General features: G+C 50.1%; 2 protein-coding genes across 4 annotated transcripts; one reads left to right on the top strand and one right to left on the bottom strand.

The window, feature by feature from the left end:
* Positions 1-312: 312 nt before the first annotated feature.
* Positions 313-12,708, top strand: Rmnd5b (required for meiotic nuclear division 5 homolog B). Of its 3 annotated transcripts, none has more exons than XM_021638878.2 (10): positions 313-585; positions 7,193-7,339; positions 8,644-8,789; positions 8,906-9,046; positions 9,894-9,994; positions 10,135-10,301; positions 10,645-10,810; positions 11,802-11,904; positions 11,997-12,151; positions 12,234-12,708. In XM_021638878.2, the coding sequence occupies exons 1-10, from the start codon at positions 405-407 to the stop codon at positions 12,295-12,297; spliced, it is 1,371 nt and encodes a 456-aa protein (XP_021494553.1). In that variant the 5' UTR covers positions 313-404; the 3' UTR covers positions 12,298-12,708. The 3 variants fall into 3 exon arrangements, with proteins under 3 accessions (XP_021494553.1, XP_021494555.1, XP_021494554.1); XM_021638880.2 differs by having other exon boundaries at positions 447-585; positions 7,010-7,339; XM_021638879.2 differs by having other exon boundaries at positions 453-585; positions 7,189-7,339.
* Positions 12,709-13,351: 643 nt separating this feature from the next.
* Positions 13,352-17,643, bottom strand: Nhp2 (NHP2 ribonucleoprotein). Its single transcript, XM_021638881.2, has 4 exons — positions 17,400-17,643; positions 17,212-17,281; positions 14,479-14,584; positions 13,352-13,713 (listed from the first exon to the last, which is right to left on the bottom strand). The coding sequence occupies exons 1-4, from the start codon at positions 17,557-17,559 to the stop codon at positions 13,588-13,590; spliced, it is 462 nt and encodes a 153-aa protein (XP_021494556.1). The 5' UTR covers positions 17,560-17,643; the 3' UTR covers positions 13,352-13,587.
* Positions 17,644-18,512: the final 869 nt, after the last annotated feature.

The raw sequence follows: 18,512 nt of genomic DNA on the forward strand, positions 1-18,512 counted from the left end.
TTCTGAGACAGTCTCACTTTGTAGTCTAGCCTGGCCTGAAACTCGTGGCGCTCCTCCTGCCTCAGCTCCCCTTAGCCCAGCCTCGACTTTTGAGACTTAGGAAGATAGGGCTTGCGGTTGAGGGCTTGGGCTCGGCAGGTGCGCCGGCTAAAACTTCCGGTAGAAACCCAGGACCATCCTCCGGTGGTTCTGGCCCGCGGAAACCGAGGTTCGCTCCGAATCGCTGGGACGAAGGGTCCGGGCACTGCGCAGGCGCTGACCGCCGCCTGGCTCCTGCGAGCGATTCCATTCGGCATTCCTCGCAAAGCCGCGGGTGAGACGGCCGGTCTCCCCACGCTCAGCGACACCGCGCATGGGCGAGCCCGGACCCACCCGAGGGGCAACCGCCGCGCCTTCCGGTTCCGATGACAGCGGCGCCGGAAGCCGGCTGGGCTGCTGGACTAGGTGACAGCCTGCGGGCTCCGGGTCCCGGGGTGCGGGGCGCCCCGATCAAAGCCTGGAGCAGTCGTCGGCCACACCCTCCAAGGGCTGGAGGAGTCGCCCGGACTCAGACGTCCCATCTTAGTGCACCTGACTGGCACAGAGGTAACCAGCTGCGGGCGGTGGGGGCCCCGGCAGGACACTGCAGGATGGTCTTTGGAAGGATGAATAGGAGTTTGCCAGTCTTTTGCATTATAATGCGGGTGAAGTCGGGGTCGTAGCATCCCCCTAGGGAAATGGCGGGCTTTCCTGCCCTTTCAGTTTTAGGTGAAGAGGTTACGAGGTGAAACTTTCTAGTGTCAACAGGGATATGATTCGTTTGAGGGTAAAAGTACAGGGCATTGTGTTGTGGTTGGGAAAGATGACACTTAATGTCCGAGACCTAAATAAGGAGCCAGCTCTGGGGAGATGTGAGGAGAGTGTTCTGGGCAGACGGTGGAAGCAGATGGAACTGAATGGACCCTGGGAACAGAAAGGCCAGTGGAGGTAGAGTGTGGCAAGTGAGGGGGAAAGTGGTGGGAGTGAGTGATAACAAGGGGAGTTTGTTTGGATAGAGCTTTTGTTTTCCTTTTGTTTGTGTTGTTGTCGTTGTGTGTGAGACAGGGTCTCCTATAGCCCAGGCAGGCCTGGAGCTTCCTAAGTAGATCAGGCTGGCCACAAACACAAATATGTACCTGCCTCTGCCTCCCTGGAGCTAGGGGGAATTAAAATTATGCACCGCCACACCCAACTTCAGGTTTAATTAATTAATTACTTAATTAGTTTTTGAGGTAATATTTCTCTACATAGCCTTGGCTGTCCTGGAACTCACTGTGTAGACCAGGCTGGCAGAGATCTGACTGCCTTTACCTTCTGAGTGGTGGGATTAAAAGTGTGAACCACCACACCCAACAGATTTTTTTTTTTTTTTTTAGGTGTGTGGCTGTTTTACCTTCTTGTGTGTCTGGGTACCACATGAACGCAGTGTCTGAAGAGGGCTTCAGGGTCTCTGGAATTGGAGTTACAGGAGGTTGTTGGCTGCCATGTGGGTGCTGAGAACCGAATCTGGGTTATCCCCAAGAACAAGTGCTCCTAAACACGGAGCCATCTCTCCAGCTTCTGTAGTGAGAACCTTGTAACATTTTCTTCCTATCTTTTTCTACCCACTGGGAGCTTTTGATTCAGGCCTTCCAAAGGCTAGGAAATGGATATACTGTTTAATCAGGGTTTACTCAGCTCTATGGTGGCCCAGGCCCTGCAGGGAGGGAGAGGATGAAAACAGTCTCCAGGCTTTGCTTAGCTGGTAGTCTAGCCTGGGACACACATATAAGCAATCAGTCAGAAGGATTCAGATGTGTGTGGGACTGATACACCAAATCTGTGATGCAGACAAGAAGGCTGCACAAGGGAAATAGCTCTGTGAGTAAAAGCCTGAGTTGGATCCCTAGGACCCATGTGAAAAGGTGGATTTAACCAGGGGCCGTGGCACACAAATCCAGCGGGTGAATCTTTGTGAATTCCAGGTCAGCCTGGTTTTCAGAGAGGTAACTGGTGACCTTTTGGGAGGTAAAGATTAACTTCAGTCTTGCAGAGGGTGCTTGTGAAGTGAGTGTAAGGAAATAAAAAACTCAGAAGCAAGGGCTTTGGGTGTAGCTCAGTGGTTTAGCATTTGCCCAGCATGTGTGTGGTCCTGGCCCTGAAAAATCAATACATTGATTAAAAATTAATATCATTCCTGGTGGGTATATAATCCCAGCTACTTGGGAAGCTGAATGTGAGAGCCCACCCGAGAATGAAAACAACTGTAAAAGAAAAACAGCTGTGACTATTCCCATCCTTGAATTAAAGCCAGAGGCACGTAGCTGTCGAACGGTAGGATGAACTGCTCCGAGATAGCCTTGAACTGAAGCCTGAGGCAGATAGCTCTCAAAGGGCAGGATGAACTGCTCCGAGATAGTTTTTAAAAAAATAAGGGCAGGGTGAATTGTTTTGAGAAAACTCAAAAACGGCCAAAAACTGCAAACAACTAACTGTAAACTATCTTCATGCTATTCTTGCTGACCAATCAATGTATAGAGCAAAAGTGGCCAGATTTTTAAGTATGAAGACCCTGTGCTTTGCATGCTCAGGGTTGTCTCCTGCCTTTGGAGGGGCGACCCTATCGTGATTGAAAAAAACAAAACAAAAAAACCTCTTGCTTGTGGTCTGTGGGAGTTCCTGAGAAGGGCGCGATCTTGAACTCCTGAGCTGTGAGACCCCAGGTCTTACATGCAGGAGGATTTCAAATTTAAGGTCAGTCTGAGAAACAGTGAGCTGAAGGCCATTCTGGTCAATTTAGGGAGATCTTGCCTCAAACAACAAAAAGATGAGGGGGGAGCAGGGTGATGGTGGTGCACCTTTAATCCCAACACTTGGAAGGCAGAGGCAGGCCGATCTCCGAATGGACTCGGGGTGCAGCTCACTTGGTGGGGTGCATGCCTGACATTAAGTCCAGCATGAACTACATGAGGCCCTATTTCAAAATAACAAAAAAGAATCAGCAAGATGTCTGGGGAAAAAAGAAAAAAAAAAAAAAAGATGTGTGTGTGTGTGTGTGTGCTGGAGAGATGGCTCAGAGGTTAAAAACACTGTTCTTCCAAACGTCCTGAGTTCAATTCCCAGCAACTACATGGTGGCTTATAACCATCTATAATAAAATCTGGTGCCTTCTGCTGTTTAGGTACACGTGCAGGCAGAACTCTGTATAATAAAGATGTCTTGGTGGGTAAAGGCACTTGCTACATAGTCCTGGTGACCTGGGTTCAATCTCGGGAACCCACACGAGGGCAGAAAGAGAGAACTGACTTCACAAAGTTGTCCTCCGAACATGGCACATGTGGGGCCCCCCCTCCTGTCACCAGTAAGGCACAGTAATAAATACTTTTTTTTTCCTTTTTTGCTTTTTGAGACAGGGTTTCTCTGTGTAGCCTTGGCTGTCTTGGACTCCGCTTTGTAGACCAGGCTGGCCTCGAACTCACAGCCAGCTGCCTGCCTCTGCCTCCCTGAGTGTGCCACCACACCCAGCTATAAATACATTTTTAAAAAGCAGGACAAAACATTGTCTATTGGACATGTAGCCTTTTTTCTTCTTTCTTTCCTTGCTTTGTTGTTTGTAGGGATCAGGGTGCATTCCTTACTCTGTGGCTCAGCCTGGCCAACAACTGACAGTGGTTGGTCTGCCTCTTCCTCCCAATCACTAAACTTAAAGGTATGTACCACACCTGGCTTCTCTCAGCCTTAAAAATTATATATTTAATTATTTTGGGGGGCAGGCCTGAATGCCATGAATGTGGCCTGAGTGCTGCATTTAGCAGAAAGAGGACAGCTTTGTGGGCTCCTTCCACCTGTGGATCATATTCAGATCACCAGTCTGTGTGGCAAGCATCTTACCCACTGAGCCATTTGCCTGGCTCGTCCTCTGCTTTTTTCGTGGTTTCAGGGTTTCCCTCTGATGGTCCTAATATCAGTTGGTATCTGACAGGGCCAGACATTTTGGCCATGATGAGGTCCTGTCCTTGAGCCACGATAATCTTTAATAAATTGTGGCTCTGGTATCCAGACCCTCTTGGCAGCCACTCTTCTTGCCATCTTGCTGAGCTGGCAGTTTGTGCTCCTGTTTGTTGTTGTAACTGACAGACCCTACAGAATTCATCCCAGCGTACTCACCACTTTCTTTCTTGCTGGGAAGTAAGCTGTTATGCAAAGCACTTAAGGAGAAGGCCTCAGCCAAGAACCAGATAGCAGGCTTCCTTCTGTTCTCACTCCTCCATTGTTAGCTGTGTGGCCTTGGGGCGTTTATTTTATCTTTCCCTGTCTCATTTTCTCAGCTGCAAAGTGGGTCTAATAACCATACCTACCTCATAGTGTTGTGAGAAAAGTGAATGAGTTAATGGGTTGAAGTCATTGGAGCACATAAGGAGCCTCTGGGGAATGTTAGTTATTACCAAGCAAAATAATTATATCATTTTATACAAGAGCCCCTGTTACATTTTACCCATCATATCTTATGACTGTAGTTTGGGTTTGGGGGGCGATCAATCTCTGGATGGTGTGATCACAGATTTTATTGTGGAAGATAGTATCAGCCAACGCCCAGCACTATTTCCCTGTCATTTGCTCCCCATCTGGAAGGGAGATAATGGCTGAGAGGGGAAAGCCAAGATGGGTGGTACTTGTGGACTAGGAGAGTGGAGGAAGTGGGGAGAGCCCAGGGTCACTGTGGACATCTGCTTCTTGTGATGTCACTTTTGAGAGATAGCTGGCTTCATCGACCCCTTCAGAGGGACACATAACTCAGTCCTCTTATTTCTAGTCCTTTGTGGGTGCAGAAGATCTGTTGCTGCCATTCTGAGGATTATCTGTGTACTCCACATTGCAGGCTACTCAAAAATGGGGCAGCAGAGGGGAGAGGGTTAGGAGGAAGCCTGCAGTAAGGAGGAGGTGGAGTAAGGTGTCAGCTGTGAGCTGGGTGCTGGCTCAGTGTTGCTAGACAAGCATAAGGACCTGAGAATTCCCAGAACTCACAGGAAGCCAGGGATGGTAGGGGATAACTAATCCCAGCATCTCATTCCTTCATCGAGACAGGACAATTGCTGGAGGCTCCCAAGCCAGCTAGCCTGGAATAGGCAGTAGTGAACAACAAACAAGGTGGAATGTGAGAACCTACGCAAGGCTACCCTCTGACCTCTGTGCCCACACTGTGGCATGCACATGTGTGCCTGTACTCAGACACTTGCATGCACATCACACACAAATACCACACATAGCCCTCCATGGCACAGTAGAGCAAGAGAGCACCCTGGTGTGGCAGGGAGACAGGCCCTCGGTCATCATCACTCAGTGATCAGAACTAAGGGTACAGAGAGAGTGTGGAGGGAGCCAGGCAGGTGAGGCTTGGGCCAGCCACCTATGACAACTGAGGAGTTGGGCTGGAGGACTCAACCAGGGAGGTTCCAGGGCCTGGCGTGGTGAGAGCAAGGGTTCTGGCTGTCCAGACATAAGGAGAAGTCATTAACTAAGCGATGGGGAGGCCCAAACAGCCCCCATAATGGGCAGTTATTCCCAAAGCTGCACTTGAAATTAACACCTATTCAAGGACTGTCTTCATGGCTTATCTCCCTGCAGTACATGAAAAACCAGTTCCACCAACTGCAAGAGAAGGTGGCCATAGTGAGTATATGAAAATACATGCAACCAGGAGCCTAGGTTTTTCTTTCATATACTCTGCTGAGGAACTGGCGAGGCCAGTCTTGATTAAGAACTGAGGGTTTGTCAGAGGCTCAGTCTTTGAAGCATGTGTCCTGTAAGGACCTGAGTATGACACCCAGAATCCTTTTTGTTTTGCTTTTAAATATATATATTTTTTATTATTTATACAGTATTCTCCTGCATGTAAGCCTGCAGGCCAGAAAAGGGCATCAAATCTTATTATAGATGGTTATGAGCCACCATGTGGTTGCTGGGAATTGAACTCAGGACCTTTGGATGTATAGCCAATGCTCTTAACCTCTGCGCAATCTCTCCAGCCCCCCCCCCTTTTTTTTAAGCCACTTGTTGAGGCTGGAGAGATGGCTCAGCAGCTAAGAGCACTGGTGTACTCAGAAAGCCCAGGTTTGATTTCCCAGCATCCACAGGGTGGCTCATAACTGCCTGAAAAGGGATCCAGTGTCCTCTGGCTTCTGCAGGCATTGTATAAACGTGGTTCACATATATACATGAAGCAAAACATCCATACACTTCAATACTCGTAAAGCAATGTTGGATGTGGTGGTTCCTACTTGTAATCAGCACCGGGAGCTCTCCAGAGGATCTCGGGCTCATTGGCTGGCTGGCCTGATCCAACTCGTGAGCTCCAAGCTAGTGAGAGACCCATTCTAAAAGGAAGTAGACAGCTTTCTTGAGGATGATGCTCAAGGTTGCTCTGTGCATTAAAAAGGGATGCCTGGAGGGATGGCTCAGTAGTCATGGGGTCTTGCTGCTCCTGCAGAGGACCAGTTGGTTTCCAGAACCCATATGGAGCAGCTCTCCAGTTCCAAGATACCCGAAGCTTACTTCTTTTGTGGTGAGGAGGGTTTTGAGACAGGGATTCTCTGTGTAGCCCTAGGTGCCCTGGAACTCGCACAGATAAGGCTGGCCAACAGCTCATGGAGATTCACCTGCTTCTGCCTTCCAAGTGCTGTAATTAGAAGTGTGTGCCACCACTGCCTGGTGATCGGGATCCCACTCTGACTTCCTCTGGCACCCACAGACACACACAGAAATTATACATCTTTTAAAAGATGTGTATTTCGGGGGCTGAACTAGGATAACAAAGCAAAAAGTTTAAGACAGTAATTTTGTTTTGTTTTTAAGACAAGAGTTTCTCTGTGTAACAGCCCTAGCTGTCCTGGAACTCAATTTGTAGACCAGGCCGGCCTCAAACTCAGAAATCCACCTGCGTCTTCTGGGAAAAAGTGCTGGGATAAAAGGCGTGTGTTGGCATGCCCAGCTGACAGTAATTTTTCTTTTACAGTTGAAATCAACTCTGTCCTTAGGCCAGCTGCTGTCTGCCATCTCACTGAGCGTGGCTGGGAAGCACGTTGTGTAGCAGGGCACTGATGTATCATTCAGGAGGGGTGAGGGCGAGCTGAAGAAGTGCTGTCGGAGGCCCCCAGCAGATGCACGTTGGCCTGACCCCGTTGTCGTCACTAGGCAGAGGCCGCCATGGAGCAGTGTGCGTGTGTGGAGAGGGAGCTGGATAAGGTCCTGCACAAGTTCCTGACCTATGGGCAGCACTGCGAGCAGAGCCTGGAGGAGCTGCTGCACTACGTGGGCCAGCTGAGGGCCGAGCTGGCCAGTGCAGGTGCGTGACCATCCCAGGGGCTATGTAGCTAGGCTACTTACAGACCGACCGGGCAGTCTTGGTTGTGCCTTTCTAGGCTTCCTTGAAGGTGGTAAAGGCCTCAGCTCGTTCAGAAAATGTAACAGAAATTAATTTACCTGGAATTTCTAACATTGCCAGTTTAATTTCAAATGACTTTTATTTATTTGGGGGGGGGGCTGTGATGTTCCCACATTTTATTTCTGTTGTATCAGGACATCATACCTGCTATTGCTGATATCCTGTTGTGTGCATGTGTGATATTCTGTATCCATTAGTGGATGGGAATTGGCTTGTTACTACTTCTGTGCTCTCGTAAAGAATGCTAGGAAGAGTTTCACACATATGGCTTTGTGTGGACATGTTTCCATTTCTCCTAGAAGTAGAATTGCTGAGTTCAGGGTAACTTGAGTTTAACTTGACAGTTCACAAGAAAGCCTGCAGGACAGCCAATACTCAAGATGAAATAAAGCACACAGGTACCAAGTTAGCATTCACAGCAACCTAGAATTTTACAGCTAAGAAAATGAAGTCACCAAGATGCTGGCTTGTGGGCTAGTGAAATGGTTTAGCAAGTACAAGGCACCTGCTGCCGAGCTTGACAACCCGAGTTTAATCCCTGGGACCCACATGGTAGGAGGAGAGAATCCGCTCATGCAAGTTGTCTTCTGAGCTCCAGTGTGCATCGCTGCCTCCTTACACCCATGCAACTAAGTATTTTGTTTGTCCTCCCCCCACCCTTGTGCAACTAACTACATAAATTCTTATTATTTTATTTATGTATTTCTGTCTGTCTGTCTATATATCTAGCCATCCGTCTATTTTGAGGCAGGATCTCTCTACATAGCCCTGGCTGGCCTGGAACTATGTAAACCAGGCTGGCTAGAACTCAGAGGTCTACTTGCCTCAGCCTCCCAAGTGCTGTGATTAAAGGTGTGTGCCACCAAGTTCTTAAAAATCTTAAAAATAAGTAAACACACACACACAGTGGCTTGTTCCATGTGGCCACTTCCAAGTCCCACATTGGCTCGTAAGCTCAGTACTCTAGAGTCAAAGTCAAGATCTCTGTGAGTTAGAAGCCACCCTGGTCTACATAGTGAGTTCCAGGATAGCCAGTGAGATCCAAAAAAAGGTGGCTGGCCACAGGCTAGAGGTAGGTGTTTAACTCTTGTGTGCAGGGCTGTCTTCTGGGCGACCACACTGGCGTGCAGGAGGAAGCGGACTGGCTGCTTTGGAAGCTGCCCAGGACTTGCCTCCTGTGTCCTGACAGTCTGCTGTCTCTACAGCTCTCCAGGGGACCCCTCTCTCAGCCACCCTCTCCCTTGTGATGTCCCAGTGCTGTCGGAAGATCAAAGACACAGTCCAGAAACTGGCTTCAGACCATAAGGATATTCACAGCAGTGTCTCCCGAGTGGGCAAAGCCATTGACAGGGTGAGTGTGTGGGTGGCCCAGGGTCGAGGGGTGGAAACACCTAGAGCTTGTGTGTGCTGGCTTGGCAGGAACATGAGTGTGAGTGCCCGAGTCATAGACCGTCTCTTCTCTCTCAGAACTTCGACTCTGAGATCTGCGGCGTGGTCTCCGATGCTGTGTGGGACTCACGCGAGAAGCAGCAGCAGATCCTGCAGATGGCCATTGTGGAGCACCTGTACCAGCAGGGCATGCTCAGTGTGGCTGAGGAGCTGTGCCAGGTAACATTGGCCTCGGAGTGCAGGGCCTCTCTCTCCTGCTGTTTGCGATGGACCTGCTTGCGTAACCCAGGCTAGCTTCATTGTTAGCCTCCTGCCTCAGTCTCCTAAACCCTGGGATTATGGGTGTGCACACTACCACTCTGTCCAGCCCATTGCATTTTTCTGCCCATTTCTATCTAGTCCCGGATATTCTTGACTATTTTAGTATGCAAGACCCTCCTGGAGGCCTAATCACTGACATTGTTTATATTTATGCTAAAAAGGAACTTGGTCCCTACTACAAAGCAGGAGCTCGCTCCAACCGTATCTGACAAAAAAGTTGCTGATCCCTGTTCCGAGTTGGTTGCCCACAATGGTGTGGAGCAAGGCTTGCTGTCCTTTTTAAGGGGATCAGTAAAATGACAAATAGCACTAGTTCGGTGCTAAGCACACCAGGAACAGGAGTCTTTGCCTTAATGTAATTAGGCGGATTAAAAAAAATATTTTCTCGTGGCTGGAGAGATAGCTCAGTGGTTAAGAGCATTGTCCTTCAAAAGGACCCAGGTTCAATTCCCAGCTTACATAGCAGCTCACAACTGTCTACACCGCCAATTCCAAGGGATCTGACACCTTCAAATATAAAATTATTTAAAAAATTTTTTCTCACTAGGCCATTCAGTGCCAGGCCTGGGGCCTCTGTGCAGCAGAGGGAAGGGTGCACTGTGGCTGGCGCTCAGCCTCTGCAGGATGGACAGACAGGGGCTCATATTAGCCGACCACGGTTCCTTGCCTTTCTCCAGCCGACCTTTGGCTGATTAAGTGTTATTATGGGCAGACTTTTGGGGACACTGCCTTCCGTCTTCCCCAGGAATCAACACTGAATGTGGACCTGGACTTCAAGCAGCCCTTCTTGGAGCTGAATCGGATCTTGGAAGCCCTGCACGAGCAAGACCTGGGACCTGCTCTGGAGTAAGGGTGCCACAGTGGGCCCTGCCCACGGTCATCTCACCTAGATGTGCCTGACTCATCCCAGCCATGTGTTAGGGTCACACTGTCCTAGGGCCCTCTGCAGCCATCACCCACTCCACTCCACTGTGTTCTCTCCCCAGGTGGGCTGTCTCCCATAGGCAGCGCCTGATGGAACTCAACAGCTCACTGGAGTTCAAGCTGCACCGGCTGCACTTTATCCGCCTCTTAGCGGGAGGCCCTGAGAAGCAGCTGGAGGCCCTCAGCTATGCCAGACACTTCCAGCCCTTCGCTCGGCTGCACCAGAGAGGTAAGTGCCCAGGGTGCTGGGGGCGGCGTTTGACCCTCATCTGCCTCTAAAGTGAAGTCCAAAGCAAAGGCATAGCTAGCATGGCAGTGGCGCAACGGCAAGATCCCGAGTCAAGAATTAAAGACCACAAGGCAGACACACAATTTGGCTACACAGAGAAACTGTCTTAAACAAAACCAAAAAAGAAAAAAAAACAGGCACCCCAGGAAGCAGAGGCAGGTGGATCACTGAGTTGGAAGCCTGTAGATGCCCCTTCCCCGTGGAGGACTTTGCGATTCTGTGGCTCGCTGGGGTAGGGCCCAGGGTCTCTGCTTTCCCTGAACTGCTGTCCCTTGTCTTGTAGAGATCCAGGTGATGATGGGCAGCCTGGTGTACCTGCGGCTGGGCTTGGAGAAGTCACCGTACTGTCACCTCTTAGACAACAGCCACTGGGCCGAGATCTGTGAGACCTTCACTCGGGATGCATGTGCCCTGCTGGGGCTTTCAGTGGAGTCCCCCCTCAGCGTCAGGTACAACCCAGCCTCCTGAGGTCAGCACAAGGGGAAAGGCAGGAAAGGCAACAATTGTGCTGGCTCTACCATGTGCTTTCACTGACCTAAGCTGGCTCGGCATCTTCCCTTGAGACCTTTGCACTGCCGGTTTTTACAGTTCGAGGGCCCACCTCTCCTGCATGCTACCCTTGGGCAACTACACCACCCTCTCAGAACCCACCAAGACATCACTTCCCTGACGGGGTTGCCGCTTCATCTCTGTACTGCAGTGGTCTCTGCTCACTTGACAGCAGGCCCAAGTTAGAAGCCCTCTTACCCAGTTAGCAGATAAGAAGATGGAGGTTTGCCACGAGCTAACTTACAGGGTGTCAAAGAAACAAAGAGCACCTAGACTGGTCCAAGAAACACAAGCCACCACAGCACAGTTGTGGTGTAGAGAAGAGGCTGCACTTGCCTACACTGTTCTGTGGAGTTGGGTCACAACAGCATTTCCCAGCAAGGTCACCACTGGCCCTAGACAGTGTCTGTTGGGGCAGGGCTGCACTGCACTAACAACCTGAGGTTCCAGCCAGTGGGCTCCCTGCTCCCTAGTCATCTCAAGAAAGAACTCACTTAGAGATGTCTTTGTTGGCACCCTTACCTTGTGCCCCAGCAACAGAGCCGGTTTAACTACAGGCAGGCTCTGGCCTTCAACCATTCTCTGTTCCGTATCAGGGGCTTTCCACTGTTTTGGACAAGTACTTCAATTGCCTGTTTTTCTTACTGGGGCTTTTCAGATTTTGAGGTGCTAATGCAAATATGGAGTTGAACAATAGCAATGTATGTGAGTCTTTAGCATTTTGGTGCTCTTGCTAAGGACTGGAGTTTGGATCCCAGTACCCTATCGGTGGCTCACGGCTCATTAGCTAGTTCCAGAGGATCTGACATGCTTCTGGCCCACCGGTCCTTGTTGGGACAGTGTGCTGGTCCCTGTGATCCCAGCTGCGTCAGCCTCTGCTCTGTTCCTCAGCTTTGCTTCTGGCTGTGTGGCGCTGCCAGTGCTGATGAACATCAAAGCTGTGATCGAACAGAGGCAGTGCACTGGGGTGTGGAGTCACAAGGATGAGCTGCCGGTAAGGCCAGGCTGGGGAGGTACCCTCAGGCAGGTGCTGGGGTACACGGCTCAGGCTGGAAGTATAACTCAGCCTTTTGCTGGCCTTCCCAGATTGAGATCGAGCTGGGCATGAAGTGCTGGTATCACTCTGTGTTTGCATGCCCTATCCTGCGACAGCAGACCTCAGATTCCAACCCCCCTATCAAGCTCATCTGTGGCCACGTCATCTCCCGGGATGCACTCAACAAGCTCATCAATGGAGGAAAGTAAGTTCCCCCTACTTGGCTGCATCCTGGCCTGGCTTTCCTGGCTGGCCCTGAGATGGTCTTGCTTTGCCTTTCCTTGCAGGCTGAAGTGTCCCTACTGTCCCATGGAACAGAATCCAGCAGATGGGAAACGTATCATATTCTGATTCCAAGGAACTTTCTGGAAGGTGTTACCTACCCATGGGCCTTGGCGTGCCTTGGTAGGACTGGCTTCAGTGGATTGTGATGCCCCTCAGACCAGCACTACCAAGAGGCCCAGGCTGCCAGGCAGAAGCCAAGGGAAGGCTGTGAACCAGCTTATGCTTCCTTGGCTGTACGAGGACTAGCTGCTGTGTTCTGCTGTCTTTCTGTTTACACTTGGCTCTGACTAAGTAGCAAAGGCCTTGGCCACCAAAATCAGACATCTTTCTACTCCCTCAAACCAGGGGATTCCAGCTATGGCCACCTCCCACTGTACAGTCTCGACTGTATGTATCCATTCTCCACTGTAAATAGCCCGTTAGAACTGAATGCTGTTTTATAACTTTGAGCAAATATATTCACAGCCCTTCTCCTTATTGCTGGCCAGACTTGAGTTTCACTGACCAACAGCTACATGCCTCTTACTACAGAATAGGGCTTTTTATAGGAGAACTTTAAGCTTGAAATGCTTCAAAGTCTTGTCAAGTGGGAGGACTCGGGGTTTTTGTTTTTAATTAATTTATGTGTAGGAGTGTTATACGCCTGCATGTATAACTGTACCATGTGCCTACCTGGTACCCTATGGAGGCCAGAAGACTAGCTTTTTTGCAACTACAATTACATACAAGTTATGAGCCACCATGTGGGTGTTAGGAACTGAACCCAGGTCTTCTCAAGAGCAGACACTGCTCTTAACTGCTGAGCCACCTCTCCAGCCTCCAGAACTAGTGTATGTACAGAGTTCATATTCCTACTTAAAATTTACTACATGGATAGGCAGTAACTAATTCTATCAGAGATGCAAGGCACTTGGTGGCTTCCCTGACACAGGGGCCACAGGCTTCTGTGAGGCGCAGTCTTGTTGCCTAGCCTCCAAGACCCCAACTGTCCTGGAGTGGGAACTGGAGACTCATGTATGCTGGGACTCTTGAAGCTCTATGCTGAAAGGCCGCTGCTGTTCCTCCTATCACCTTCTTGGCTCTGTCAGCAGCTGGAGTTTAAAGACACCCCCACACTTGCCACATTTTTGCCTTAGCATTTACTTTTACCCCACATTCTTGGAACTGTCTTCATCTAAGCTCAACAGGAGATAGCAATGATGGAAAAGATGCTGCCTCTACCCTCAAGAACAGCTGTTGGAGCTGCCTGGGAAAATTCACACATCAGGAAATTGTGGAGATGCTGTTAGGGTGGGCAGCTGCCTGCAGCAAGCCCAGCAGCTCTGGGAACAGGGGCTGGGTTGCAGCCCAAGTCTCTCACAAAGGCGTAGGCAGAGCCTGCACCTCCTCCAGGCACTTGTCATAGGCCTCCTGATAGTCCTCATGGGGCTTCACCATGATCACGCAAGTGGGACGCTTGGAGCCTGTAGCTGCACCCAAGTCCTGTACAGAAGAGGAGAAAAGCTGTGATTCTAGGAGGCAGAGGCAAGTGGATCCTCATGAGTTCAGGCCAGCCTGGTCTACAAAGCAAGTCCAGGAAAGCCAAAGCAAAACCCTGTCTGGAAAAACAAAGCAACAATAACAAAAAGATAAAAAGCTGCTGGGTATAGAGGTCCCAAGTGACCAGCACAATCTGTTCCACAGCCATGTCCCATTGGCATACGTTACATTTAAAAACATTTCAGATGGTTGACATTACTTAAACTAAGCTTCCAAACCATGGTCTCCCAAGCCAATATTGAATGTTGCCACATGGCTTAGAAGGGTGCCCCTGTAAGCAGGGCAGTGCTCTGTAGGTCCCTAACACGCTTCTGCACACTGTGTACTCCAGACATGGTCCTAGCTGTGTAAGGACAAAGACAGTCCCTCAAACTGTTCTGAGCACACACCTAACAGTATGATCATGGGTGCCACATCTTAAAGACTTTACAAGGCATGGTCAAATGTAGTGTTTCCATTCACGGCATACACAAGATTTCCACCTCACTGGAAGAAAACCTGCCAGCCACTTTAGCCCCAGCCACACAGAAAGTCGTGGCAGAATTCCTTGAGCTGAAAAGTTTGGGGCCACCCTAGTGGAATAAGGAAGACACCATCTCAAAATGAAAAGAAACAAGCCAGCTAGACCTGAGAATTCTAACACTTGAGTTACTTCCTCAGATAACCTCCTCAGGGCTGAGGGGCAGCGTGGATGGGTATGAGCCTCACCGTCTTGGAGGGGATATAGACATAGGGCAGGTTCTGGTCCTCGCACATAACTGGAAGATGGCAATACACCTCAATTGGCAACGTGTCTCCTGCCAAGACCATGATCCTGCAACGAGAAAAGCACCATCATTTCTACTTTGCTCCCTCCTTCCCTTGCAGTTGTGCTACCTCCAGCAGGGCTGCGAGGGCAGAGATGACTAAGATGCCCCGCCCCCAAGGACCCACAGCTAATGTCAGCCTCCAAATTCTGAAGGGGGTGTAAAGTCGTGATTGGCAAATGCATTCTTCTGGGGACATGATCTCTGCTTGACAGCACATAAGTGCCACCAAATGTGACAAGCAGTAGGTGCAGTGCTGGGACAGATGAAGTAGAGGAGGAATGCCAAAAAACACGAATTCCGCTTTCCTTAGAATCAGAGACTTGTGTGCCATGAGGAGGCTCCCAAAATTGTAGGGGCAGGGACAAGGGAATCACAGTGGTGCTGAAGGGCTGGTTGCGAGAACAAGGGTTGCCTTCTATGATACCTACTAGGAGGGCCAGAAAACAAAGCTTCAGAGATTGAGAGGAGTCACAACTAAGGTTTTAAACAGGCCAGAGTCCTCAGCTGAGGCGGTGAGCTGTCGGTGTACCAGACCCAGAAGTCTTGAAGATTCTCAGGAGAATGTTCTTTAAAGATGGGAGACCAAACCATATCTTCATACTCCATTCCCTTTGGAACAGGGCTGGTCCTCACTGCTGCTTTGCTGTCCTCCCTTGCGGTCCCTTCACCTTGGCTGCCCTGACCCACAGTCATGCCAGGTGCCACCTGAAGCTACCAGTCTCCATTTGCACTACCAAAACAAACCACCTGTCTGTAGCTAAGCAGAGCGTGCCCAGGGCATTTTCCCTATCAACTCAAGAGGCCTCAGAAGGTAAAGACACTCACTGCCAGGCCTCACCTGGGTTCAACTGTGGAACCCAAACTGGAAGAGAACCAACGCTTACAGGTTGTCCTCTGCTGTAAATACATGTACCAGAGTGCACACGTGTACACACATGTAATAAGAACCATTTGAAGCTGGGTGGTGGTGGTACAGGCCTTTAATCCTAGCACTCAGGAGGCAGAGGCAGGCGGATCTCTGTGAGTTAGAAACCAGCCCCGGTCTACAGAGTGAGCTCCAGGATAGCCCAGGCTACCAAAAAACAAACAAACCAGGAGAGAGCACACTGGCCACTCTTCCAGAAGTCCTGAGTTCAATTCCCAGCACCCACATGGTGGCTCATGACTATCTATAAAGGGATCCGATGCCTCTTCTGTCATGCAGGTGTACATGCAGCAGGGCACTCATATAAAATAAATAAATTTAATTAAAAAAAAAAAGAGGCTTTTTTAAAACAACAAAAACAAAAACATTTGAAATACTTAAGAGTTACCTAAAACCACACTTAAAATGTTTTTACACAAATCTGGTTTCTTTTCACTTCTACACTCACAGACTACAGCCCAAACTAGCATCTAGAAGTCATAGAAAGATGGCTCAGCAAGTTAAGAGCAATGGCTGCTCTTCCTGAGGACCTGGGTTCAATTCCCAGCACCCACATAACAGCTCATAACTATATGCAGCTCCAATTCCGGGGGATCTGGCACCATCACAGACATACATGCAGGCAAAACACCAATTTACATAAAATAAAAATAAATCTTAAAAAAAAAACCCAGCCCCCTCAAATCTATCAACCTAAGTCTAGGCTCATCACCTCACCTGGGCTACAGCAGCTCCCTAAACCTGACTTGCCTCTAATTCTTTTCCTCACTATCACTTTTCAGGTTTCACTGTGTTCTGAGAACAAAAACGAAACCTACCTTTCCTTTAAAGGCCCCCACGAGGACTGGAGAGATGGCCCAACTGGTAAGAGCCCTGGCTGCTCTTCTAGAGGACCCAAGTTCGATTCCCAGCACCCCCATGGTGGTGCATGACCACCATGTCCAAGGGGATCTGACACCTTGCCTTCTTCTGGCTTCCAAGGACACCAGTGCTGCACAAACACATACTTTCAGGCAAAACATTCACACACAAAATAAGTCAAAAAGACAAAAATCCAAGGCATGCTGCCGAGGTGTTAGCCGCTCTGACCAAGAGCCTGCGCTTCTCAAGAGGCCACCACGAAATCAACGTTCCTTCATTATTTCCTTTTTTTGTTGTTTTGGGACAAGGTCTCTCTCCTTAGCCATGGCTGTCCTGGAACTTAAAGAGATCTGGCCTGTTGGGATTAATGGCCTAAGCCCTCACTCCTGGCTACCATTCTATCCTCTTTGGGTTTTTTGTTTTGTCTTTGAGATGTCTTCATAGCCCATGATCGCCTTAAACTAGCTATGTTGCGGAGGCTAACTCTCATTCTCCTTTGGCCTGCTTGGGAAAATGTCTCTCTACAGCACGTTGCCTGAAGTCAATCTACAGAGTAAACTAACAGGGCTCTGGTGTACGCGGGTTTCCATTTTCTTCCCTGTCATCCGGTGGGATCTCCTGTAAGTGAAGTGGGTGTGGGGAGTGAAGGGGGTTGACTTGCCGTAACTGGTCAGAGCCAACCTCACCTTTACTGAGTAGACGGAATTTCTTCTTAGTCGATTAAAAACCCAAAGGCAGGGTAACTGTCCACCATGCACAATGCGCTGGGTTCAATCCCTAGCACCGCAAAACGTTACACACACAAAAAAAAGAACTCGAAAAGCAGCGAAAAGACGGGGGTCTTACCCTTTCTCGCCCTTGTTGACGAACTTCTGGACCTCCTTCACCCCGCGACGGATCTGCTTCCGCTTCACGGCTGCAGAGAGAAGCGTGACCGAGACCTCCAGGAGCCCCCGCCCGCCGCCCCGCGCCCGCCGCCCCGCGCCCGCCGCCCCGCGCCCGCCGCCCCGCGCCCGCCGGCCTGCCCGGCTCACCCTTCTTGATACACTTGTAGAGCTTGCGCGTCAGGCGGCGGGAGGCCAGGGGCTGTGCGATGGGGTTCAGGTTGACCAGAAGCTCTTCGTACGTGCGCTCCTCGCTGCAGCCCTCCGCCTGCGCCTCGGACTCCTCGGGAACGGCCTTCACTTTGGTCATCTTAGCAACTACAGCAGCGCAGCCGGGGCTTCGGGGAAGCACGCGGCCGCCGCCTCCGGGACCACTTCCGGGTCACGAAGCCGCCCTGCCGGGAGGGCGGGGTCTTGGTCATGGGGGCGGGGTTACAAACTAATCTACGCCCGGGGGTTTGGCTTTCCCTGTAGGACACCTAGGGAAGCAGGGTTTAGCGGTGAGATTCCAGAGAAGACTCTGGGTCTGAGAGGCGGGGCTCAGAGGGAAAGAGGAAGGACCCGGAGGAAGGAAATTATCATTCTAGTAGTAATCCTGAGCTCCTGGGCGGCGGGGACCTGATGCTGCTGGTTAGCTAACCTGGGGAAGTCTTTTTCGTATTTTCTTTTCCCCTTCCAGGATCCAGTTGCTGACACTATAAGCCGCAAGCCTGTGATCCCTGCAGTGGGGAGACCGAGGCAGATGGAATGTCTTGTCAGTTCTAGGTCAGCCTGGTGGTGGCATAAGCCTTTAATCCCAGCATTTGGGAGGCAGACTCACGTAGGGTGGGGCGTGGACTCTGAGTTCCAAGCCAGCCTGGTCCACACAGCAAGTTCCTGGAGAGCCAAGACCACACAGAAAAACCCTGTCGCAAAAACAAACAAAACAAAACAAAAAATACATAGTGAGCTCCAAGCTAGCCGAACAACAGAGTGAGACCAAGGTAGGGCAACTAGTGAGGCTCTGCCTCAAAAACAAAACAAAAGCTGTGATAGAACTTTATTTATCCAGACACCTGGTTGTAATAACTCTGATACAAACCGTTTCAAACAGTCCTGTGCATTCAGGAGCCATGGCAATCCGCTTATATCATTTCCTCAAGGCGTCTGGGAAGTGGCAGCTAAACTAACCAGCCTCAAGGTTGTCCAGCTGGCTCTTAGACTCACCACCCTTTTGCTCAAGGCAGTCAGGGCAGCAAGGTAGAGGCAAACAGTTGTTAATTA

Source organism: Meriones unguiculatus, chromosome 11 (genome assembly GCF_030254825.1).
Source record: "Meriones unguiculatus strain TT.TT164.6M chromosome 11, Bangor_MerUng_6.1, whole genome shotgun sequence".
In the NCBI taxonomy this organism is placed as follows: Eukaryota; Metazoa; Chordata; class Mammalia; order Rodentia; family Muridae; genus Meriones; species Meriones unguiculatus.